Genomic DNA, 26,546 nt, shown 5'->3' with positions numbered 1-26,546 from the left:
CGGAAGCGCGGCCGCAGCCCGTGAGGATGCTTCGGGCCTGGCGGGCGCCGCCGCTGGCGCGGGCCCGGGCCGGCGCTGCCCGGGGCTGGCCGCGCTCCGCCGCCTCGGAGGCCGCGGCCGAGAGCCGGGAGGACTCCCGGTACCGGGACACGGTGCTGCTGCCGCGCAGCCGCTTCCCTGCGCAGCTCCCGGGGCGACTGCAACCCGAGAAGGAGCTGGAGACACAGCAGGTGCGGCCGGGGCCGGGGCCGGGGCCGGGGCCGGGGCCGGGTCCCCCGGGGTGCGGGTCCCGGGAGGGGCGTGGGACTGCCCCGGGCCGGCAGGAGGGCGGCAGTGACCGCCAGGGTTTGTGTTCGGTCCTGCCGCGCAGGGGAAGCTTCTGATAAGTGTGGGCTCTCACCTGGCCCGGCCGTCCGGACTCTTTTTTAGAAAAGCTCGGGCTCTTGAGGTATTTGTAGTTTGGATAGTCGTAACTTTGATGCAGTTTGTTTTGGAGGAGACTACCGTGCAGTGCTAAGATAGTAATCTCAGGCCTAGTATTTCACCCTCTTCGGGCTTTTACGTACTTAAAACCCACTAATGTCTTCTCTTGCAGAGTTAGAAAAGTGTATTTGTTTGCCCGCCTGCTTTCATTGTAAATTTTACATCCAGAGTTTTTGGAAGTGCAGAGACTTGTGATGGTTTTGGTCTTTTTCTTGCTGTTTCTACAGAAATGTGGTTTTTCGGAACTGTACTCATGGCAAAGGCAAAGGAAGACAAAACAAGAATTTTGTCTGCATGACGGACCACCCTATGCCAATGGAGACCCTCATGTTGGCCATGCATTAAACAAAGTAAATATTTACTTGTTCATACTTAATTCTTATGAAGTGGTAAAAACTGACTGTAATGTGCTCTCTGTTCTCCATTCCCATTTAAATCAATAACGCTTTAAAATGTTTAGGGTCTTGATAGCTGGGACTTTTAAAAACCAATGGTATGATTTATGTGGGTGCCATATTTGACCATGTTGACATAGGTACCATACCCCAATATAAATACCATGTACTGAGTGCTCAGTGTCCATTTTGGTTGAGCCCTGTGATTCACAGCAGTGCACTGGCTACAAAGTGAGAAAGGTTCAAACTGTGAGCTGTCACCCACAGCTTCTCACAGTCCCAGTACCAGAGTTTGGGCTGCAGCAATGTGCTCTAGGCCAGTGCTATAGGTCCAGCTCAGTGCTTTAAAAATGAGAGCAAGTCAGATTTGTTCACTTCAAGTCTTGATAGTTTATACAGCATCTCTCAGTTACACTGGTTGTGAATTCCTTGGATCAGAGGTCTCTGAGGTTCTGCCAATGTACAAAATGATAGGCAAGAAAAATAATAAATGCAGAGGCTTTGGATCACAGAATGGTTTGGGTTGGAAGGGACCCTAAAGATGATTTCGTTCCAATCCCTCTGCCATGGACAGGGACACCTTCCACTAGACTAGGTTGCTCAAAGCCTCATCCAAATTGGCCTTGAACACCTCCAAGGATGGGGCACCCAGAGCTTCTCTGGTCTTAAATATAAATGTATCCTCCAGCTTTTGATATTTGTATGTTTTAAACAGGAGGAGCTTAATTACAAATGTGACTGTTCCACGTGGGGGAGCTAAAGTGATAACAGACACTTGTGGCTTTTCAGATTTTGAAAGACATCACCAACCGCTTCCATGTGATGAGAGGTTATAAAGTGCATTATGTGCCAGGCTGGGATTGCCATGGATTGCCAATTGAATTGAAGGCACTGTCAGAAGTCAAAGGAGCTGAAAATCTTTCACCGATGGAAATTCGGCAGAGAGGTAAATAAAGGCTTTTAGACTTTACTGTGGCTTTTTCTGTTAGCTGTTGTGACATTTTTCTATGATCGCTGGGTGTATTTGCCAAGCAGATAGAGCAGACTGGAATCTGATGAAATGGGATAATTTCACACAGGCTTAATTTGTTGCTGTAATGGGCATGCAGAGCATTGACCCTCAGTTAAAAAAAAAACAAAAGTAGGGCAGAGGATTTGGATGTCTGCTCTGATTAACTGTATAGTGGCCAGAAGCTGCTGTTTCTCAGATCAGTATCCTTTTTGTTTTTGAAGGCTGAATTTGATTAGGAACTGAAAAGATGCATGTAGAAGTCAGCCTCCTTTAGGACAGCTTGGCTCAGTATCACAAGTAGGAATGTGTCTGTTGACTGTTTTTAACAATCCTACAAAACTGTAGGGGAGATCCTTCTGGAGGAAGTCTGCTTTATATGGAAACTGTTTTAAAGAAATAATTTCAAATGCAATGTGGGTTGAAAGGTATCATTTTTGAGCTGCAAAGCTTTTTGTAATGAGCAGTTGAAACTGCTTTAATTTCAAATTGTGGTAATGAAATGGACTAACTTCTTTTCAGATGTGTGTTACTTTGAAAATTTTGGATCAGCATCAACAAAGGGAGTTAACTTTCACTCTTACTAGTTTTATGTTGAGAACTTATTTTGAGAAATTCTTCTTCCTAACAAAATATATTTCCCCCCCTTTCTCATAAAGAAAGTTTGGAGTCTAAAGACATATGCTTAATGTTCGTGTGTTAGTGAAAATGTGCCAGTCCTAGATCTGTTCACTCTTTGCAGTCATTTTTTGTGACAACCAATTTGAAAAAATGTATGTATTTTGAACCATAATAGTTAGGGCATAGGTTCACTACATTCAGCTCTGGTTTTACTAAAAAAAATCAATAGTGCATTTTAAGTGGTATTTTATTGATCTTAGTGTGCTAAACCATGTGCTTAATAGAACCATTCCCTTCAGCCAGAGCATTTGCAGAAAGTGCAATTGAGAAACAGAAATCCGCCTTCATTCGTTGGGGTGTAATGGCAGATTGGGCCAATTGTTACCTTACATTTGATCCAAAGTATGAAGCAAACCAACTGAGAGTCTTCTACAAGATGTATGATAAGGTATGTTGAATTTCTGTGGAAGTCTGTATTGATTTTTCATGAGTTTTGTTTCTCCTAACTTACTTTTTTTCCCCCTCACTGTCCTCTCTAGGGTTTAATTTATCGGGATTATAAACCTGTGTTCTGGTCCCCTTCAACAAAGTAAGAATCAATTTACTATTTTGTCTTCAAAATTTTAGCAAGGATGCCAATAGCTTTTGATGTTGCAGCGTGTAACTTGTGTTTTATCAGAACAGCCCTGGCTGAGGCAGAGCTCGAGTACAACGAGCAGCACGTCAGTCGCTCTGTGTACGTGAAATTTCCGCTGCTGAAGCCGCCGCCTAAGCTGACTTCTGTGATAGGTACGACTCCTCTGTAGCCTTAGAGACGGATAGCTTTGATTTTTGTTACAATTGTGAGTAAAGTACTTCTAATTTACATCTCTAGATGGATCATCCCCTGCTAGTGTGCTAGTCTGGACCACGCAACCTTGGACTGTGCCAGCCAATCAAGCAGTTTGTTACATGCCAGACTCAGTGTAGGTGTCTTTCACTTGCTTCAGTTGTCTGTGTCAGTCCTTACTGGTATTTAGCAGCAAAACTAAAACTTTCTGGGCTGCCTTTACAGTTTACTTAAGGCATCTTTTTTGGGGTTTTGTTTGGGTTTTTTTTTGGTTTGTTTTGTTTTTAAGTGATGCAGCTTTATTCTATATCTACTAATATTGTAATTTCTGTCTACATTTTTATTAAATTATTTCTCCTTCATGAGGCAAGGTTACCTTGAAACTTTTGAGATTTATGAGTGAATTGGACATGTAAAACATACTGGTCTGCCTTTAGAGATGAAGCATTTCATAGATTGGTAGCTTTGTGGTGTTTGTCATTATTTAGTATCACAAATGCACGTTTGCATTGCAGATACTCGATTGTAAAATGTGCAGTGACTGGACAACGCTTCATCCTTGCTGCAGATAGAGTTGAATCTACAGCTGCTGTTCTGGACACACAGTTTGAGGTTATATCAACATGTAAAGGTAGGTTTTAATATTGGTAATATTAAATTGCTTAGACATCTGCTGTTAGGTGTCTAAAAACTGGATTAAATGTGTTAATAATTCGAGAATATGCTTCACTAAAATAATACAAGGAGGAGGAGGAGTCTGTCAGATTTACTGTTGTTGTATTGTAGCTCAAATTACCATCCATAGATTTCAAATGAATTTTTAAGATCTGGATTCACACTTGAAAAAATGAAATGTAGCGTGCAAGTCTGTTCAGTATCAAAATCTTAATTACACTCGGTGTAGTTTGTATTTCCATTCATTGTTGATGACAAGAGGGGGCTAAGTACCAGTATGGCTGTGGAGGTATTGTAGGGGCTGTTGTCTGTCTGGACAAACTAAAGCAGTTGAGTTGGCATCCTAACAAACTACATAGTGGCATTTCTGAGCAGGAAGGCTTGGGATTCAGTGTCATGAGTTGGGATTTAGTTTGTCATTTATGAGCTTTATTCATTTGCCTCTCTCAGTGACTCAGTGCTGGAAATATTCATTTGTGAAGGAGGTGAGGAATCTGTTTCTATGACTTTTTGGTTTGGTTTGGTTTGTTTTTTTGGTGTTTTTCCATGCCTTCTCTTTCAGAGGAACTCTTGTTTTTACCTAATGATTAAATTACTGGGGGTGTTTTTTCTCACAGCTTCCACCTTTTTGAATCATGTGATTTACAGATAACATCCAAGAGTAGTAGAGTTGAACCTTCATACAAAGAAATTTCATACTGGAACCTGTTCTTTTTAACTTCAGTAATTAATTATATTTGTTAGTTTGCTGTGTTTGTATCTTTTCTGTATAACTGTGTCATGGCAGTTCTTAAACATGTTCCTTCTAGGAGAAAATTATTCTGTGAACACCATTTTGTCATATGGCACATTTCTCAAGCTCTGTGATTCTTGACTTTCCACAAGGCTTTTCTTCTGTTTCAGCAAAACATTTCTTCTGTTTAAAAAAAAAAACAAACACTTGTTATTTTTCTGCTCTCTGATAAAAGAAGCTGAACAAGTGAATTGTGTTTCTCTGTTTTATCTTCTGTTTGTATTTTTCAGGTGCAGATTTGGCAGATGGTTCTTGTGCTCATCCCACCATTCCTGGCAGAGTCTCTCCCCTGTTACCTGCAAATCATGTGACAATGACAAAAGGGACAGGATTAGTTCACACAGCCCCAGCTCATGGTATGGAAGATTACAGCGTAGCTTCCCACCATCAGCTACCCACGGTACTTCATCTTTTCAGCTGTTGCTCTTGATTTCCTGCAACTGCTTGACTGTGTGCCCCTAAAATTATTTGTTTTGATTTGTGTATAAAACTAGAAAATGTTTTGAAGCATTCACAGAAGTGAGTATCACTAATGGCCTGCAGGAATGCAAGACTAACCTAAAGAAATGTGTATCAGGATAAAAGAGTGAAGTTTCCTTCTGCTGATTAAAACTAAGAAGGAGGTGTTAGAATCAGATTTTTCTGCTCTTTGTGTAGCTTTGTGTTTTTAAAGGACAACTTAGAGAATGGTTTTCAGGTATTGACTCTCACTACTCAGAATTGTCTTTTACATGCAGATCAGTAAGTCACCAGTTATGTAGGTCATTGTTACTTTTTTTTTCAGCAAAGCTCGTTTTAAACACATGCATAAATGCAGCTCCTTTATGCATGGCCAGTTTGTGATTAATGGGAGTGAAGATTCAGGATGTGGGGCTTGGGGAGGGTGAGGTTTGCTTTTATTTCACACTGTTTATTTGAAAAGTCATTGAAATGCCAGTGACTGTGATGTTTGATAGTTGTGGTATGTGTGTACATGCAATGGTGCTCATTTCTTCTGACACCTAAAATTCACTTGCCTGGTAGATTACTAAACTGCAGTTCGCTAAATCTGAAGTGTACTTAAATATTTTGATATTCATCAGAAAAGGAGTCACCAAATAGAGTATATAACTCACTTTTGAATAACAAAAAGATAATTAATTGGCACGTGGTATTTTATTGACATGATTATTTATTTTCAGGATTGCCTTGTGGATGAAAGTGGGTATTTTACAGAAGCAGCAGGTCCTGAACTTAAAAACAAGAATGTCCTTGAAGAAGGGAATGAAGCTGGTGTGTATTTGATGTTTGACCATTTGTTACTTCATCAGTTACAGTCCTGCAGGTTTATATTTTGAGAGTTTGTATAAATTGGCCATATTTTGAATATGGATGAGGTACAGGCATTTCTTGCTAAATGTTGATTATGGAAAGGGCTGAGTTGAGTTTAACAGCAGCCATATGTTCAAAATGAAATTTAATCTTGCTTCATTTTTTCTCTCAGTCATTAAGATGCTTCAAGCAGCTGGGAGTTTGTTAAAAGAGGAGAAATATGTGCACAGTTACCCCTATGACTGGAGGACTAAAAAACCAATGATTATTCGTGCCAGCAAACAGTGGTTTGTAAACACAGCAGATGTGAAGGCTGCAGCACAGGTACGTAATTCTGCTTTCTTATGAGACACTTGAAGACAACTGATGCTATTTGGAATCAGCAAAATAATCTTGCTGCAGCTCCCTCCAGAATATGTTCTTCTCTAGGGTCTATGAACAGTAGTAGTTGTAAATTGTTAATTACTTGTTGAATATGTTGTCAGTTTTCTTGTCAATACTGATATAATCCAGAGTAGCTATGCTGACTGGTATATTTGCTCATTGTATTTACACATGTAGAAGTTTCTTAGAGCTACTGATTTTTTTCCCCTAAAATATTTTTCAAAAAATGATGTTTCAAGGAATTTAATTAGAAGAGACAATTTTATCACTGTTTAAATTATCTTTTTTGTTAGGTTAGCCTTGTGTGGCCATACCTCTTTGTTTGCTACCCTGTTAATTTTGTCACAGTCCTATTTTAAATAACTTTAAAGCTTGGGGTCTTTTGTTCTTTGAAGTTATGTAAATCCACACAGAAAATTCAGATCAGCACCTTAGGGTAATAGTGATTTTATTCTAATTAGGGCATGAGGTGTATATTCCATTAATTTTATCTAGAATGGATGAAAACATAGTGAAACCAGGGCTGGGAGTGAGTGGTAGCCCACTACAGACAGTTTGTATCAAGGTGGGTTTTCAAAGTTGACAACAGTACAAGATACAGTCATCTTTTAAACTTCAGATTGAGTCACTGATGCCATTTTAAACTCACCTTTGGGGTGTGTTTTCTAGAGAATCAGAGAACTGGGGTTTGGTTGGGAAATACACAGTATATGCAGTGTTCATATAAGTAATTGAAGAGCAGCAGGCAGTTGTCTGAGAATGTGTTGTTTGATACTGGGAATGGGAGAGTAGAGATCTGTACCATGTACAGTATTTTACTGGCACCATAAACATCATTTGTGGGAAAGCTGAAGCATGTGCACCAGTTCACTGTCTCCTTTATAGGATGCACTGAAAAAAGTGAAAGTGATCCCTACATCTGCAGTGAACAGGATGCTGGAGATGTTGGACAGAAGGACGTTCTGGTGCATATCACGGCAAAGGTGCTGGGGCGTCCCGATTCCTGCTTTTTATCAGAAGAGCACGGGAGAATGCTTGATAAACAGGTACCTGTCTAGCCTTAGACACTGAGAAGTGACAGAAGAAGCACTGTCTGTTGTGCTTTCGAGTAGGAATACATGCTTTTACTTGTAGTTGTTTACACACAGATCTAATTTAGCTGTAAGTTACAACAATCAAAAACTTGTTGCTGGAAGTGACTTGTATATAAATAATAGGAATCAATTTACTTAGATACTTAAGTTACCTGAAAATTCCCCTTGAGATTAATTGCTGCTTTCTTCAATGAGTCATGACTGGCCTTTGCATTTAAGCAAGCAGTGAAATGCAAGTTGTGGTTAGAATAGATAGCAACTGTAATTGTAGCACTGTACACTGAGCAGTCCAGGTACTGTGTCAAAATAGCTTTTTGCAGTTAAGTGGCAGTGAGATCTGAAGTGGAATAACCACACTGGTTGCAGAATGAACAAGTGCATTTTGTTCAAAACAAAAATTGGAATGGTTTTGAAGACCAGCCTCAAGTGTAACTGACCATTAGCTATATGATTTGGTATGTTCAGATCTTCAGATGCTAGCCTGATTCTGTCATCTTTTGGTTAATAGTATCCAGATATTGCAAACACTGCATTTCAGGAATTCTAGACAATGTAATGCAGAGGAATTCCAAGCTATGCTTTAAAACAAGGAAACTCAACCGAATATGATCCTTTTCTGTCCTGTAAGGAGTAACAGAGTTCTGCTTTTACTTCTTTGGGGAACAGAGGTTTACAGTTGTGAATGCCCTCTAAGAAGTGATTTCACAAAAAGAGTATTGTGGAGTTCCACATTCACTGGATTAGTTCCATATTTTTTTCTGCCTTGAGATATGCTGACATAACTTGGTTTTGTACACCTTGACGGTACAACCTCTTGTGAAAATTCATAAGAAGTTTTCACAGCTGGAGATGAACTTGAATACTGTTGCAGAACGGTTTTTTTTCATTCTGGTATTGAGTAAATGTACTGCAGGAGTCCAGCATGTTGTCCAGAGGCTGTACTGAGCACACAGGCAGTAGATAGTAGACAGTAGTAGGTGAGGCTCAGGGTGTGGAGGGCAGGGAATGAACTTTAGACAGGTAGTCCTTAGCTTCACCTGGTGTGACTGGGTGTGTAGGTGCAGAGAGATGTACTTTGGCTCTCTCACTGTAGGCAATAACTGTGAGAAAAGACCACAATAGCCACAATGTCGTTTATAGTGCCTGGATAATGCTGGCACATATCAGGAAATAAATGGGTGGAGGATTTGTGGGGCATAAAACCATTTTACCTGCAAAGAAGTATGTGTGTGTCTCTATAAAAAACTACTATTTCTGAGGAATAGTTTTGTATTCTGGTCGAAGAGTAGGCTTGAGTGTGTGTGTGTTGCTTAAAAATTGTTAAATACGTAGTTTAATAAGAAAAAAAGTGTAATGAAAAGCAGTCCAGCAGTTGGCACTAAAATGTGAAGGGCACCATGAAGCAAGAGCTCCTTCTGAAAGGAGCATTTGAAAGGAGGCATGTGTGGGAATTCCTTTAGGTTGTAGTAGAATCACCTTGACCTATATTCAAGCCTCTGCCTTTTGTGAGTGATCCAGCTGTGTGAGATTATTCCCGGATTTGTGCAAAACGTGGCAATCGCAGCATTTTGATGTGGTAAACTGCCACAGCTTAACACCTCCACCTTTGGTGTAGGCGTTGGCCCAGCAGATAGTCTTGTAGGGGAGTGAACAAAGGGACAGGATGGCATGTTTGGGTAGAATTGAGCTGGGGAATAAAGAGGGACATTTGGGAAAAAAACAGACATATTCAATATGCTTGAAAAAAGATTTATTTCATTTGACTTACAGTTTCACTTCTAACTTTTCTTACTCTCGGTGGAATTTTCAAAGGAAAGTGTAAAGCAGTCATTAAATGTTCTAAAAAGTTTGAGCTTAAATATTTGTAAAGTTAACTGGAGGAGACTGCTGTAACTGGAGTAGGAGAAGTGCACAGAATATTGGCCTATAGAAGTGACAGGCAAATTTAGAAGACAGTCTGTCAATTCATAGGTCATTTTCCTGGACACCAGTTCTTGAAAAAAGCAGCTGAGCCTGATTGTTTTGTTACATTTGCATTATCATTTTGAAAATCATATTGCAACAGGTTGCTGACATATTTTTTATGACGTTTCATACTTAGATGGTGTATATAATTAGAATATTTAATATAATTAAATTATATCATTAATATAATTAAATCACCAGTAAATAACTTGCATTTCAAAACACGAGCTGGTTTTTAACTTGAATGCTGGATAAACGACGTTCTGGTAGCAGTTGCTGTGGAGTTTTTGAGTGACTATCAAAAGTAACAGCATCTCCACTGGAAGTCAGTGTAGTCCACATGGAGTTGCTGTTACATATGAGAGCACCAGTGGTCAATCTTGAGTGATCTTGTTCATGTATCACCTGTAAAAAGACTTTTAAAAAGGAAAAAAAAAGTCTCTAAAATAAAGTGCTGTTTCCCTCTGAGAGTTGCCCCTGAATTTGTCACATGAAATGCTGCTGAAAGCCCTTCTTTCAAGGCGGAGCTGCTTTCTCTTAACAGTGTTTTTGCCACACCAGCAATCCAGTCTTTCTAACTTAAAAGCCAAGAGGTAGTTTGTAATGTTTGATGCAGAATCTCCATGAGTCTCCTTGCTTCTGTGGTCCTCCCATAACCCTAAAAGATATTTCATTCAATGGCATTGTCATCTATGTTTAGAAATTTAATATACCAAGGATGTTTAAATTCTTTTATGCAGAGTATGTTGCATCATATTGTGACCAGGAGCGTAAAAATTATTTTTAAAAACCCCTTATAGGAAAGAGAGAAAAGAGAGAGCACTTTTTCATTATTGCCATTTTCAATAAGATTACAGAGGTGAGATTCTGCAGGATTTTTCTGTGCAAATGGAGAAAAAAAGACTTTAAATAATTTAGAGTACATGCACAAATAGATGCTTATACTGTGTGACAGCTTTCAACATTTAATAGATTTCAAGAGAAAACATTCTTCATCTAGGAAACTCTGTAACTCATGGAAAAGAAGAAAGAGTTCCAAAACTGAAATGTGAGAATGGTATTTCCAGTAATAGCTCAGCCCAGGTAATAAATGTGAGATACATACTTAATTCTGACCTCATGCAATAACTGCTTTACAAATTCACTGTTCAGATATTGGTAATAAATAGTAGTATTGCAATGATTGTTCTAATGCCTCAACTTGCATCCGCTTCCCTGTGACTCTGATTAACACGTAAATTAAATTTCTGAAAAAGAAAAACCCAACGTGTTTTTGAAGGAGGTCTGTCCAGTGCTCTAATTTGTTTTTTAAAATAATAAGACATTTCAGTGAATTGCAATTAATAGCAGCTTACCATCCCCTAAATACTTACAGCTGTAGTATGGACAGTCTTGTAAAGCAGAAGATAACTTTCCCTCTTTGCCGCTGTTGGAAAGGAGATGGAGAGAACATGAGCTCTGTATTCTTCTGCTCCTGACTGTATCTTAATGCTGCCTAATTTCTGTTAACAGATTAAATAAGTGTGCAGCATAATCAATATCAGGCTCCCGGGTGATTGGCTGGAGCCTTGGTAGCGTGAATTGCCGTAGGGGTGTCAGAGCATAGCAGGGACACGTAATGCGAGTTCTTCCAGATAGCCTCTGAATACAGGGCAAAGTTTTACAATGCCCTTTATGGCTCACTCAGGGAATTATCATGCTCACCTTGAAGGCTGCAGATTATAAAGTGATGAGTAGTTATTTGAGCAAGGTGGTTTTCACTTGTACCTTACAGAAAAGTACTTTGCAAAAATCCTGCTCCTTACAACTCGGATACCTTAAATAAAGTTTTTTCTCGCTTTTAGTAAAATTAATCATAAGGATCCTACAAGAAGAGCAGAGACAAATAGAGAGGCTGTATTTGTTTTGTATTTTTCAAATTGTAGGAAGAAAAAGATTTGTTGAAAAGATACTCTGGAAATTTTTCATCTCAACTACCTCCACTTATGAAACACTTGTTAATGTTCACTTATATTCTGTAGGGAAATACTATATAGTGAAAAAACTTCCACTGCTAAAATACTACTTTAGTTTCAAATCACATTTTAAAAAATTATAGAATTTTGAGAATATTGGTCAATAAAAAGTTGACTTCACAGTCCTTGACTCCTTATTTCTTGTAAGTGATTGATAAAACGAATCTGACCTTCTTCTACTTATCTGAAAACATTTATCTTTAGCATAATTGTACCTGTTGGTTCTTGCGTAACAAAAATGTTTTTTTTTTAAATCTGCTCTTCATAAATTAATAGTGTAATCTTTGCATTGCATAGCAATGCATAGCAATACTTGATAAAAGGTTAGCCCATAGTATGTTTTGTGGAAATGGTGTATCTACAAGGGTACACAACTCTCGTGTGTGACATTGGCAGTACTTACTGTAAATGAAGGCAGGCATTTTATTATGGTTTCCCAAGGCAGAGTAATAGCAATAATAGAGTAATAGAGTTATTTCCTTCTTATCTCTCCCCTCCCCCACCTCTGATGGAAAGGAAAACGTTGTTTGTTAAGAGTGTATTTCTATATGTTGTCCAAGATAACTGCTAGTTTTGGTCTGTAGTTGGATTTATCACCTTTTATAAATCCCTCCAAATACTGATATTGTGAAATACCTGTTGAACGTTTTAAAAATGTATAGATTGAAAATTAATTCATCACTGGTGTTTATGTCCCTCCACTGAAGTATTTGCAATATGAAAAAGTTATGTGGAAGACAGCCTTAATTCCTGTTTTAATTTTCTGCTTTACAGGATGTGCTGGTAGCTTTTCAGTACAAATTGTGGGTATGATTCCTGATCAGAGAACTTTTCTGGCTCTCACTGAGGCCAGAGTCATTAGCTGAGCACTGAATTGCTTCTTGCATGAATTACTCAACATACACAAATACTTACATGGTAATAAACATGTTTTGGGGTAAATGATCCTCTTTTTGATTTAGCTACTCTTGTCTTCTGCTGGTGAGTTCCACGGGTCAGACTTGGCCAGGGAGAGGAAGGCATTGGAACTGTGGAGAGACCTCTTGAAATCCTCACATAAAGACAACTGGTTATCTATAACTGTCTTTAAAAATACACTGATAATGTATTTGAGAAGAATCCAAGGTGGAAAAGTCTATTGGCAAAGAGTGAAAAATAATATCGTGTAATGCTTCTTCTAAAATGTTCCTGGGTGCTGCAGTATCATCACTAAAGGTCAGGGTGTAAATGCAGCTTTGTCAGTGGAAGGTACTGATCCTGCAAAAGACAAATTCAGTGGAATAGTTTAGTCCAGGCTGAGGCAAATTTCTTCTTTGTTTTTCCTGCAAGCTTTCTGAATTTTCAGTTTTAGGGTAAAGGAGGCAAGACATAGGGGTTGCCCATTAGCTATCTGCCAGGAATTGTACCAAGACTGGGGTTGTTCTTTGCTTTTGTCTCAGAGAAGTAAGACTCCCACAACTGGAAGTATAGCCAAACAGGCCTCTGTGCAAATATTTCTGGAAAGAAGTGGTACCATTCAGAACTGGAGCTCCTCAGTGTTGTTTTAGCGAGATAAATGTTAGCAGATATATTACAAAGCTATAAATTGTGTCCTACCACCATTGAAGTGGAAGGTGAATGATGCCTGTGCTGGTTTGAAAGGGGCTGAATGATGGTGGTGCCAGCTGGATGTCCATGTTTGAGTCTTGCTGCTTAATGGCCTTTCCCTGCAGAGAACCTGCTGGGATGTTCTGGAATTTATTTTGAGAAGTAAATTGATTAATTGATGATTGATAGATTGATACAAAATTGATGTTCTGTCATTACAATTTGAGCAGTCAAGAGCAAAACTGGATTTTCTTCTTGCCATTGCACCTTGTATCATGAACTGAAGTAATTTGTAAGAATCCATTAAGTGTTTTAGTGATGTAGCTCAGCTTATTAGCAGTGCAGTAAAATACTGTGCTGAAAACTAATCACAAGACCAAGTGACAACTGAAGATCATCTGCCTTCTGTGTTTTCAAAATAATTATGCCAGATCATTATTTTACTTTTTCCCCTTTTGCAATACTGTGTCAAGAAATTAGTTAACTGATTAAATCTTCATTTCTTGAGTTATAAACAGATCTCTGGTGGCCTGGGTAACACAGCAGGTTTAGTTTGAAGTTGGCAGGTCATGATGATGTGCTGTACTCCTTAAATACAACAGATGTCTTAAAAATCACCTTTTTAGCAAGTGCTCTGTGAGTCAGCAAGCCAAAGCGTGTGGGGTTCCTCTTTGTTTTTTTAAGATACCTTAATTTATGTCTAGACTTGGCATTAGCAATATTAAAAATCAATTCCCCATAGTCTTACCTACTGGGGCCAAAGATTGAATGTGTCATAAATTGTGCACAGAACTGCACACCTTCAGGTTGCCTTATCTGTTCAGATCAGAAAAAATGCTTAGTTAACTTTTTAATTTTTCTTATTTCCGTAATATCTGTTTATTTCAGGACCTTTGTCCTGGCTGGTGCTATAGGATATGAACTCATAGATTGCCTTCAGAGTGTACATTGAATGGTTTATTATCATTCCTCTACTGGGTGCAGAATTTTCAGTTTCTTATATTATTTGTATTAATATATTTATATTTATTACAATTTTAAAAATATATTGCTAAAATGGGGGAATTCAGGCAACTGGAAGCTTAATATATATATATATATATATATATATATATATATATATATGTATGCTACTTGAAAAGCTGTCATTTCCTCACTCCTTTCCACATGAATTCTCAAAGTCTCTGTATCCAGTAGGAAAAATAAATCTGTTGTCAAAAAGAACAGATATTCTGAGGGGAAATAGTTGTGTAGTTTCTTTAAATTCAAGGCCAATAAACAGCAAATAAAATGGATTTTAGAAGTTTTCAAGCTGCTGGCATCTTTTCTGAGTGCCCCAATTATGGAGTACTTGAAGAAGAAGATATTTGGAATCCATGTGAGTTTTTGTATGTTCTACAAATCCTCCCATCTTGGAAGGCAAAAATAGAAAGTCTTTAATACAGGCAAGAAGCTCTGTGAGTCTTGTCTGGATTAGAAGCTGGAAAATCACAGGTTCTAATTAGCTTGGTCTGTGTATCAGCATCTCTCACTGCTTTGGGTCTGGGATACTTTGGAAAGGTGTGATTACTCCTCCATTCATAAACCCCTTTTTCCCTCCTTCTAACCCAGTGAAACCATCACAGGTGTCATCAAAATAGTGGAGCAGCAAGGGACAGATGCGTGGTGGGCCCTCCCTATCGAACAGCTCCTGTCAAAAGAGGCTGTAGCAAAGGTAAACTTCTGACTTCAGGTACAGCAGCTGCTCAAGACAGTTGAGTGAAGGGAAATAACAGAAAACTTTTGTTTATTTCCTTGATCCTCTTCAGTCTTGTAGCCTAATGAGAAGGTATCTTGTGAAAGTATACAAAAATTGAGATCTGAGTGGGGCAGAATACACACAATTGGCTTTGTGCTGTTAATTCAGGGCAGACATCTCCATCCTCCTCCTCTTAAATCAGGAGGAAAGTGACACCCTAATTAACCACATTATGAGCCCAAATATGTATTAGGTCTTGGCCGTTAAGATGGATTAGAATTTTTATTTCATTTTTCCAAATTTTTTGTTGTTATTTAACAATTGTGTACTTAAGCTAGCACAAAGCTGTAGTGTTACTGTGCCATCTGATGTTTTTGTTGTAGTTTTTCCTTGCCCTACCATGGGTTTCCATCAGTAAATATCTGAAAACTCTTGTTAAAAATTGTCTACATTATTTTGTGTTCATTCACAAAGTTGGTAACAGAACCTGTACAAAACTGGTCCAGAAATCAAATTTGCTTTATTTCTAGCTTTAAAAAGCATTGATGATGTATTCTATTTGAATTATTTAATAATCATTCTCTCAATAGGCTGGTGGTCGTGATGTTTTGGATTATGTCAAGGGACAGGATGTCCTAGACATTTGGTTTGACAGTGGAACTTCCTGGGCTCATGTTTTGGAAGGTAAAGAACTCTTATGTTGATCCTTCTTTTAAAATACTTGGAGAACAAAATATAACCGTTCCGTGTGACAGTGTTGGTGTCAGCAAAACTGAGGCAGATGATGCCAGCAGCAGGCTGGCTGTGACTTGTAAAGCTGCTTTTGCTTGTAAAGATTCTGCCATGTGGTGTACTGTGTAATTGCTGATCACATCTTGTTTTAGGGGAGAAGTGTCATGGCACAGACAGCCAAGGTAGTCCGAGGTTTGCTGTTAGTTGGTAACTCTTAAATTGTTTCTAGTTAACAAATTTCAGTCTGTGCCTGTCTGTGCTATTTGAAGCACAACAAGACTGAGATCTGCTGATGAGTTTAAGTAAGGTTTAGAATTTAAAAGTATAGGTGTGCTTTTTCACTTTTTTTTTTTATTACTTTCAGTAACTAAAGCAGTATATTATAGCTTAAAATATTTATACTTCCTATATGCTATTTATGTCTCCTATTGCCAGTAGTTGCCACTCAGCAAGTAGCAGATAGATAGATAGTTGTACAAAAAGATGTAAAATATGCATTGTGATGTAAAATATACATTGTTTGCCTGGATAATTTAGTGCAAAGTCAGGAGTCCTTTCTAAAGGAGGAGTCTGGTGCCATACATCAAGTCTGTTGGACTTTAAACCCTCTGTACACAATTGCATGATAACAATCTTGTTGAATTATAAAACACGTTAGTACCAGAGCTTTATTTCTTAGCAACGTGGTCAGGCAACAGTACCATCAGCAAACATTAATTTTCTAGAAGACTTTGACATATATTGAGGTTTATGCTCTTTAAAAATGTTTCTGGTTTGATTTTGAAAGGTATAACAAAGTAGTGGTCTTTTTATGCAATTACAAACGTGCATTGTTAAAGGACTGAACACCTCAGCCCCCTAATCCTGTGTGAAGGAGATAACCTTTCATAAGGAATAGCAGAATCAAGACTTTGGATTTGTTGTTAATTTGTGTAAAGCTCCCATATGGATTCTGTAGTGTGTAATAAATGTTGGGGTTATCACAGTACAGACTTCTTTCATGGACCCATTACAAGTTCCTCTTCTCTACCCAGTCCTCTCTTTTCATGAAATTTGCTGGAGCTTGGTGTATGTAAGGCATCTTCTTCTGCTGTGTGACATAACTGGAGTGGCCCCACTGCTATAAAAGCTGGGGACTGTCTAACCAGCAGTGTAACCTCCTAACCCTGTTTATTTTCAGAAATTACAGAAAAATTGCATTACCTTTTCTTCTGTGTAATTCAGGCTTCCAGCCACTGCCAGAAGTGCAGTCTGCGATTCATATCAACTTATTGGTTTAACTCGTCTTTTATGAAACTTTGCAAGAGAAGTTGTTGAATTAAGAGTTTAGTCATCTATTTCCCAAATATGCTCATTTTTAAAGCTTTTTGCAGCATTTCTTCCAATATCAACGATAATCAGCAAGGCTTACAGACAAACTAATGGGTGGGACTGTTTTCCAAAGTACTCTTGGAGAAAAAAAAGATTAAATTCATGGAGAAATCCCAGATTGCTTAGAGAATGGGAAGAAGAACTAATTTTGTTGCAGGAGACAAGTGATAGTAGTGGTTGTTGCTGCCTTCTGATGTCAGTGTTGGTGGCGGAGGTTCTTTCACAGCATGAGTTACTTTCAGGGCAACTGCAGGATATAAAAGATGGCTAAAACTGGGACTAATATTTGTTTCACTCTACCCTGAACTCAAGTTATTGAAAATTTTAAATCAATGATCTGTTAGTAACCAGCAGGAATTAGAGATTTCCCTGTCAGTTCTAGTCTTGTGAAAATAATTCCTTCTCTCCAGCATTTCTGCAACTCAGGGAACTTGGGCCTGAGTTTTCAGTGCACTTGACAGTTGTGTCTGAGCTTACTAAAGGAGAGGCAGATGTTACAAAATTAATCCCTTTAGCTGATGGCCACACAGATTGCTGTCATCAAATAGAGCAGGTTGGGAAGGGGTGAAGAGGGGCAAGAAGAGAGATTCTGCTGAATGAGGTTAAAAGGAATTGCTCAGTGACAGCAAAGCCTAATGGTGTAAATCATAGCTTGCATTACTTTTTGTCCTTGCACAGTCCTATTTGTCATGCTTGCCCTGCTGCATCTCCTTCCAGGGACTGAGCCTATTTCTGATGGACATGGCTCTAAGTTACTCTTGTTCCATTAAATTATGGTTGGCTTCCTTTTTCCAGCCTGGGTGTGCCTAAGGTACCACTTGTAGCTAAATGACAGATTAACCAAACCGTTCTACATCAGCAGTGTGGCAGGTAGGAAGGTGCAACTTACACACTAAAATCAGAGATTTGGCTACTACATTTTATTGACAAACCCAAAATTGTACAGCTACAAGTAGACTGTGCGTGAAATAAACACCACTCACTGGCATCACTGAGAGCAGATCCACAAGTACAGTGTTCTCTGAAATCCCCCTGTGCCCCTAAAGTTTCCTGGGGATGCTGTTTGCTTTGTTAATACTCTGTTGGACTAACACTGTTTTCACTAAACAAGTTTATTGTTGTGCCCTCTTATCTTGTTTGTTTCTTGCTACACATGCCTGAAATTCTTTTTTTTGGAAGAACGTTTTTATGCAATGCTAAAATTTAAGTCCAGATGCTTCATACATGGATAACTGCATTTTCACAATGCTGCTGTGAGGTAGAAGAGTGTTAATCCACTGCTTCCAAAAAGAAAGTGGTAAAAGCAAACTTCAGTTCAAAAGCATGTGCTAGTTTTAAATACTTAATGCTGTGGTGCCCAGCACTTTTCCTGTTGCTGTTCTTTTGCTTTGAAGTTCAACCTTTTGACAGAGCTCATTTCAGTAGCTCCTTCTGGAGCATCCATTCAAGACAACTCTTTAATGTCTTCAAATTCTCGTACATTTTCCTCATGGGCAGAGTGCCATCTTCACTACAACCTTGAGATGATCCTTTTTTAAAATATTTCATATAAAATGCACACTGGACTTTATTGTGATGTGATTTGCCACTGGTAAAAGTCACACAGCTTTTTACTCACAGTTTTGTGGATATTGCAATGATGGTAGTTTTCACATCATAACATTTTTCCCTATCTTATTGGCTAATGTTTAACTGAATGAATGTGATTATTTTACAACTTGACTATCTAAGTGTTTAAACTTTTGTGCTGACTGAGAGGGTTGAATTTATCTTAGCTGGTTCATTCCTGGCATTAAAATACAATACGTTTAATCTAAAAGTCAAAGTCTGTAAGATCAAAGATATGGAATCTTGAAATCCAAACCAGAAGGATCATAAATTGTAATTCTCTTTAATGACCTATGTACTATACCTCTTTTAAAATAAACAACAAAAAAGTCTCTTTGGGGTTGTTGGACATACTTATCCATTTACCAAAAAAAGTGAGCACTGTTGTAATTAATTTATATATAACAATCACAATTTTAACAAAACTGAGGAAGGGGAGCAACTTCTAAGGCAGGTATTGTAAATGCAAACCCCATGTTTGTATTTTACAGATAAAATGTTCAGGCCTCTGTTAACTTTGCAAGCACCAGTAACCAGCTTGCCAGATGTACTAGTTCCTGTCAGAAAAGCCTAATCCAGTTTGCTGTTTGTAATCAGTTATTTGTTGAAATTTTTCTCTCCTTTGAGTTCTAACTACTGGCATTTCCATGAAAAGTTCTCTTCTCTAAAACCAGTGGCTGGTAAACTAGTTGTAAGTAACAAATGTGTTGTTACAGATCTTCTAATGTTAATGTCTTCCTTACCACAAATATTCTTTTTTTTTATCTCGTCCTCACAAGTATTTTTGCACTCTCTTAATACACAGGCTACTCCTTCCTTACTGTACTTCTAAAGCCCAGAGTCTTTGTAGATTTCCTTGAATGAATAAGCAAATGTGTAAAAACTGTAATAACCACCCACACATTTTTCCTGTGCTACCTGGAACTGTGTGGCCTTGACCTTTGTAATGTTGAACTTCCCTTTATTGCAGGATGGATCTAAATATCGAAACTTCCATTAAGTTAAACAAATAAATCAAGTGTGCCAGCAGCAGAAAGAAGCATTGTCTCAGGGGTCCTAGGAAGAGGGAAAAAAGGAGATAGTGAATAAAAACTGAGTAGAGAAACTTCTGTCTGAATACTGAGAAAGCAACACCATCAACTTGTAGAATCAAAACTAAATTCCTGACAAATATGTGTATGATTTTGCACCTTTGTAGGCTTTGACTTGCATGTTCTGTTCCACATTACTGTATTCTCACTCTGGTGACCTGTCTGGGATTGCTTAGGACAAGGAGAGACTTCTTGAGTCAACAAGTTTTGTACCTTTTTGTTCAGTGACTGAATTCCACCAGTAAAGCCATGTAAACTGTGCTGTCCTCTCTCAACCCTGTGGAATAGCTGGGTTTGCTCTTCTGCTTTTCATGTGCAGTCAGCTAATACCCTGCCTGCCTTGTAGCCCAGTTTTCCTCTAAAGTACTCATTAGCTCCACTCGTTCTTCCCTAGCATTCCTCTTTTTTTTCTGTCTGTGTATTTACAGGGAATAATATTTCTACTCAGCCTTCACAAGAATAAGCTAAACAAGCCAAAGTTTTCCAGATGCCTCTATCCCCAACAGGCTTTCTTGCTTTCCATGTTGTCCTAACTCTTTCTCGAAGTTTTTAACCTTCCCAGAACACCAGTGACCAAAAATGTAAATTCTGTCACAGGTGAGCTGTGGTCACTGCCAAAGCTTTCTGCTGTCCCCTGTAAATGCCTTTCATGGGCTGTTTGGGTACGTTACCTCTGTGCCTTGCACCCTGAATAATTCCAAATGGAGAAGCTTCAGATGGTGGCATGGATTTTTATTAATTCCAAAGTATGTGAACTTTTCTTGGGTATTCCAGTTCGTTTAGGAGTACTTGGAGTTTACTTGGAAAGTATTCTGAGCACTTCTGTGAAGCAATCTGAGCATGATACCTTCTTTTCATAATTTATTATTTAGTTTTGGAGAGAGCAAGCTTATTTGTTAAATTCTGAAGTGGCAAGTTTTCGATTCTTTTAAAAATTGTGATACTAATGAATCCCTTGTATCATGATTAAGTAACCACAAACCATTTAGAAAAGTAACTTACCTATTGTGTTTAAAAAGCAGAATAAATGTTACTAATCACTTTCAGAGATTTTGTGTGTTAATTGTTTTAAGATACAAGGTCTGATATTCCAAATAAAATGTTCTGGTTTTAAAGGTGCAGATCAAAGAGCAGATACATACCTTGAAGGGAAAGACCAGCTGGGAGGTTGGTTTCAGTCCTCTCTCTTAACCAGTGTGGCAACAAGGAAAAAGGCACCGTACAAGTAAGTGTGTGGATTGCAAACACATTTCTAGTCCATTTACTGAACACTGGGCTTTTGGAAGTGCACAGTAGCGTATAAACAAGAGAAATCAAACCAGTACCAAGTATCTGATTTCATATTCTTACATTTTCAGTATAAAGCTTTTCTCAGATGGTAATTAATTTACTGTTTAACTTTTTTTCTATCATAATTCTAATAATGTTTTCATTCTTAGTCATTTAGGAATTATCAGATACAAGTCTGGCTTTTTGCTATCTCTCCCACTCCTATAATTAAAGAAATTCTTTGGGATGTGCAGTGTGCAAATTTCTCAAGATCACTGACTTGTGGATTCAACATTAGGCTGTAGGGAATTGGGAATAACTGTGTGCTTGTGTTCTGCTGGAGCTGTGGCACACCATTTATCTCCTGGAAGATGGAAAGCATAGGGAAGGGGAACGTGGCTCAGCTGCAAAGAGGCTGTGCAGTTTTGGGAAATGTATTGGCTTAAAAAGTAAATAACACTTGAGTCTTTAATTAATCTGAAATACTCATGCCCTGGATATCTAAACAATCTGTTGCTTGCACAACAAAATTAAATGAGGAAAATAAAGTTGTTTGCTGTCCTTGGATGGTAGTACAGGGTATATTCATTGTTGACTGAACTCAGGGTATGGAGCCTCAGGCTCACCAAAACAGGCTATGTGCTTTACTTAAGAATATCCTCATTAGAAATCTATTCTTAGCATAGATTTTTCCCTGGGATTTTCACTGAAATCTTTCCTGCAGGACTCTGGTGGTCCATGGCTTTACTCTTGGTGAGAAAGGGGAGAAGATGTCCAAATCTGTTGGCAACGTGGTTGACCCTGATGTCGTCATCAATGGAGGAGAAGTAGGTCAAGCTCCTGAGTTTCTCAGAACTGCCACTTACAAATTTCATTGCCAGTTTCTGCAGCTGTCTTGTGGCAAAACTCTGTCAGGCTCTTCTTTGGCTGTACTGCAGTTCCATTTGGCTCCACTGAAAACCTTGAGTTGTGTTGTTTCTGCTGTAGTGCAAGAAAACCCCTCACCTTTGTTCTCTGCTAAGAGCAAAGAAAATTATGCAGAGTGTAGAATGGTTCCTTTTTACCCGTGTTGATGGAGTAATGGAGAAGAGGAATAATAAAAACAACAACAATTAAAATAATGGACCTCTGTTGTCAGACTGACTGGAGCCTACCATGTATGGCTGGCAGTGGAGCAGTCAGAAGTAGCAGTTGCACCCCAGCAATCTCTCTGCTCTCAGGCTGTTATTGACTCTGGAAATTTCATTCCATGGTCAGGGAGATGCATTCATGGTCATGTATTGCCGGTGATTTCTGCTCTCAATTTCCTTCCCTCCCCAGCCCTGCTGTTGCTTTTTCTGAGGCTTTGAACAGATTTTGTAACTCACTAGACAAGAGAATCAATCTTTGCACAGCTTCCTTATCTGATTAATTAAAATACACAATTGTTCCTATTCTTTCAAAAAGGAGAAAAGCCATTTTCAGAGTTGAAAACAGTCTGAAGGGGAAAAAAAGCTATGTAGTTTTAGATATTAACATTGCTATGTTAATGATCAGCATTCAAAGGATTTAAGGCTACAGGTGAGTTTCTCTCAGCTTTCCTGGGTTCTAGCCCTGCCTGTACACAGAGTACTGCAGGTGTGGGTTGTAGCCCTGCTCAGCAGTAACTCCTGCTAAAAGAGGGGGAAGCCTCCAACCACAGCGGCCCCTGGGCAAATGGACAGAGTTTTAGGTAGTCCTGTGAGGAGCAGGGAGTTGGGCTCTATGATCCCTATGGATCCCTTCTATGGCTCTGCTTTCCTGTATATCCTCAGGATCACACCAAGGATCCTCCCTATGGTGCCGACGTCCTCCGCTGGTGGGTGGCGGAATCCAATGTTTTCACGGAGGTGCTGATTGGGCCTGTGGTGCTCAATGCTGCCAGAGATGACATCAACAAGGTAAGTGCCAACACTCTTCATCCCAACAACAGGTCCTCTGTGTATTGCCTGCAAAGCTTTCCAGTCTCCAGACTAAAGAAAGCTTTTCCAAGCTTATTTAGGGAGGTACTACTGCTTTTTACACCTGTGGGTCAAATAGTAAAAGCGTGCTGAGAAAAAGACTCATTTCACAGCATTGTGCTTTGGTAACAACCAGTCTTTATTGTTCTGTAGGTCCTTTTGCCATGTGTTCTTCATGATACTTCTATAACTATGCAGTCATTTTGAAAAGTAGCCAATTTTAGTTAGTGATGGAATATGAGCATTTTGTGTTTCATCTAAAGCAAAGGCTAATAATGTTGAATTGCTCTGGATTGTTCTAGCTCCGGAACACCCTACGCTTCATGCTGGGAAACGTGGAGGGCTTCAATCCAGAGACAGATTCTATCCCTGCTGCAGAGATGTACATAGTGGATCAATACATGCTGCATTTACTGCACGAATATGGCAGCAAGGTAGGAGGGAATTGTGTTTAGATGAACATAATTTTCCATTGGTTATATTTTCTTTAGGTGTGTGAGTAAAGTGTGGATGTCCAGCAGACACATTACAACCACAAAGGATCCTTCAATGCAATGTGCACTCCCTTAAGCCCACCTCAATTTTTGAGGAAAACTTTAACATTGTTAACTTGGTTTGGATGTCAACCAGATTTTCCTACTGACTGCCCAAAGCCTCAAATTAAAAGTATTTTTAAAATAGTTAAAGACAGATACTAAAAACAAAAACTAGAGCTTTGGAAATTCGCTGTTGTACAGAACTTTGTAATTTCTGTCACTCATAACCACTCTGCTGAAACCATGGGCATGGTTTCTGGGGTTTCCCCTTTTCTTTCCACTCAAACTTGAATGGAAATTATTTCTTTGGCCTAACTATTAACTGACTTAATTTGTTTTCCCCTCCAACAACCTTTAAATTTTCTGCCAGACTTTGTGCCACTCATTCCATTTTCTGTAAGTTTAGTTTATCAGGGGCTGTCGTTGTATGCTGTGTGATGCAGACTAATGCACTGTTCTCACTTCTCTCTCCCAGGTCACAGAAGCCTACAAACAATATGATTATAGCAAAGTTGTTCGGCTGCTGCAAGCATTCTGTTCCAGAAACTTATCTAACTTCTATTTCAGCATGATCAAGGACAGGTGAGTTCCTTCCTGCTGCCTTTAAAAGGGAAAAAAGAAAGGAATGGGTCTAAGATGGAGGTAAGGTTCCAGGTGAATGCTGAGTGAACACAGGTATCTCAGAGGACTTCTCAATGTATTCAGCTGAGTGGTTGTCATTGTTGTGCTCTCTTCTGTCCACTGGCAGTACTGAACACTTTAAAAGGTCATCAAATGAGCACATTTAAAACCAAATAAATATTTAAAGACAGAGTCTTGGATCTATAATTCTACCCAGAAAGGGTGTGCATCTGAATTTGGGAAGACAGGAGGAAGAGCTTCTTGCAGTTAGCTGTGCAACTGAGTGTATTTATCTGTTCTTTTAATATCAGTAAAAGAATCCTAAGGCTGTGACAGATCCCTGTGTAAATGTGCAAGGGCTGTTTCATGGGATAGGAGGGGTGGGGTTTATACTGATCTTTAGTTGCCAGGACATGAGTAAAGGAGGAGTGTGGGGAAGAGAAAGAAGCCCTAATGCTGAGGTTTAGAGATTAACCAGAGCAAAGGCTGACAGCTGCAGGCTCAGTTTCCTGAGGACAGATTCTCTCTCCCCAAATTAATATGTAGAGAATCTCCTTTCCTGTGACAAACTCCTTCTTGTGGCTGCAGATGCAGATGGGCCTGTCTGTAGCCCACTGTGCTTGCCTAGGGAAGGGCACTCCACAAAAGCTTTCCTTAGAAAGGCTGGCTGGGTCAGAGTTCTGGCAGTCCCAAAAGTGTGGCTTTTGAGCAGAAACATGAACACAGGAACATTTTCCAGCTTTCTCTGCTGTATTGCAGGCTCTACTGTGAAGAAGCAAAGGATCCTAAGCGTCGTTCATGTCAAACTGTGTTGGCAGAGGCTCTGGACATCGTTGTCCGCTCCTTTGCACCCATCCTGCCCCACCTGGCAGAGGAGGTTTTCCAGTACATCCCTTACAAGAAAGGTAAGCACTGCAAAGCAATTCCTTTAGTGCACTGTTTAATTGCACAGTTACAAGGAATGCATTTGCAGAAATACGCCATTCTTTTTCATTCATTTCATAAGCACTCAAACGGACGAAAGTAAGAATTGCTTTCTTTTGCTTTCAAGACTCGGAGGGTGTGTTTCGTACTGGCTGGATTAATACAAGCTCAGCATGGAAGAAGCCTGGCATTGAGGAAGCAATAGAAGGTGCATGTGCAATGAGAGACTCCTTCCTTGGGTCCATCTCTGGCAAGAACGCTTTGGAATATGAAGTCATCATCGTCATTGAGCCTGGATTGCTGTTTGAATTAATGGAGGTAAAAAACGCAACTCAGAGTAGTGTTGTGTGTGTATGAAAACTTCCTTCCACTTTGTACTTACCAGAGAATCACAGACCAGTTGAGGGTGGAAGGCACTGCTGGAGCCTGTACAATGCAGCTCCTTGCTTAGGCTTAGTTAGAACAGGTTGCCCAGGCCTCTGTCTACTTGCTTTCTGGGTACTTTGGAGGATGGAGACCCCACCAGCTCTCTGGGGTACCTGCGCCACTGTTTGACCCCTCTGATAATAAAAATCCAGCTTTGTGTTTTCTTGGAGAAGGATCACCTTCACCCTGCTGGCAGTGCTCTAATAGAGCGTCCTGAGGCAGCATGCTGCTGGCCCTGTCCCTTGGGAGAGCAGAATGCTGGCTCATAAGCAGCTTGGACACTGCAGTTCAAGTCTGGGCTCCTGCTCCTGGCAGGAGTAAATCAGACTTTTGGTTCAATCCAGCCACTCTGATTAGGAATCAGGAATTAGCTCAGCATTTATTTTGTAGAATGGATGGTGCTGGGAAACAAAACCAAGTACCAAGTCTGAAAGTTCTCTGTCCCCCAGGCACTGCAGGCTGAGGAAACTTCCAGTGTTTCCCAGCTGAATGAGATAATGATGGCTTCCCAGACAACGCTGCTAAGTGAGTTCCCCAAAGAAACACCTTCAGATGCAAACATCATAAAAGGGACCTTTCTGATTAACTTGGAAGGTAAGAGAACCATTTCAGACAGGCTCCTGCACTACAACACAGGGTTGTTCATGACTTGAGTCTTACATGCAGCTCCAGCCTCTCTCTCAGCAATGGCACTTTCTTTGACAGGTGGTGACATCTGTGAACAATCTTCATACAAAGTTATAGCCCGACCCATTGCCAAAGCAAAATGCCCTCGCTGCAGGAGATACACGGCCGAGTCCTCAAGCACTCCTTGCCCACGGTGCCTCCAAGTCCTTGCTGCTGGAAAGGGAAGCACATGAAGACAAAATGCCTATGCAAAAGCCTCTCCAAAGTGGCTGAAGCAGCAGGTCTGCATACTGGAACCTGTAGAAGCAGATGCTTAAGCCCCAGCCTGAGCAGGAGTATCATGTATTTTGGGGAACCTTATCTGTGTGTATATATATAAATACATATATATATATATATACACTACTTGTTGTATATCACTTTTCAGCTTAATAAAAAGGGTGGTTAAAAATAACTGACTGAT

At 39.5% G+C, this 26,546-nt stretch overlaps 1 protein-coding gene across 1 annotated transcript; it reads left to right on the top strand.

Moving 5' to 3' along the window:
• Window positions 1-11: 11 nt before the first annotated feature.
• Window positions 12-26,537, top strand: IARS2 (isoleucyl-tRNA synthetase 2, mitochondrial). Its single transcript, XM_014876888.2, has 23 exons — window positions 12-230; window positions 711-833; window positions 1,668-1,824; window positions 2,808-2,956; window positions 3,048-3,097; window positions 3,188-3,297; window positions 3,383-3,473; window positions 3,853-3,968; window positions 5,036-5,205; window positions 5,987-6,077; window positions 6,289-6,440; window positions 7,386-7,546; window positions 14,773-14,875; window positions 15,490-15,583; window positions 20,818-20,926; window positions 21,695-21,797; window positions 22,764-22,889; window positions 23,252-23,383; window positions 23,961-24,067; window positions 24,866-25,011; window positions 25,158-25,348; window positions 25,906-26,050; window positions 26,162-26,537. The coding sequence occupies exons 1-23, from the start codon at window positions 27-29 to the stop codon at window positions 26,314-26,316; spliced, it is 2,985 nt and encodes a 994-aa protein (XP_014732374.1). The 5' UTR covers window positions 12-26; the 3' UTR covers window positions 26,317-26,537.
• The last annotated feature ends 9 nt before the right edge of the window (window positions 26,538-26,546 follow it).

Source organism: Sturnus vulgaris, chromosome 3 (assembly GCF_052056855.1).
Source record: "Sturnus vulgaris isolate bStuVul1 chromosome 3, bStuVul1.hap1, whole genome shotgun sequence".
Taxonomy (NCBI): Eukaryota; Metazoa; Chordata; class Aves; order Passeriformes; family Sturnidae; genus Sturnus; species Sturnus vulgaris.
Note: the sequence above shows the minus strand (reverse complement) of the source record. Positions and strands in the feature narration are given on the sequence as shown.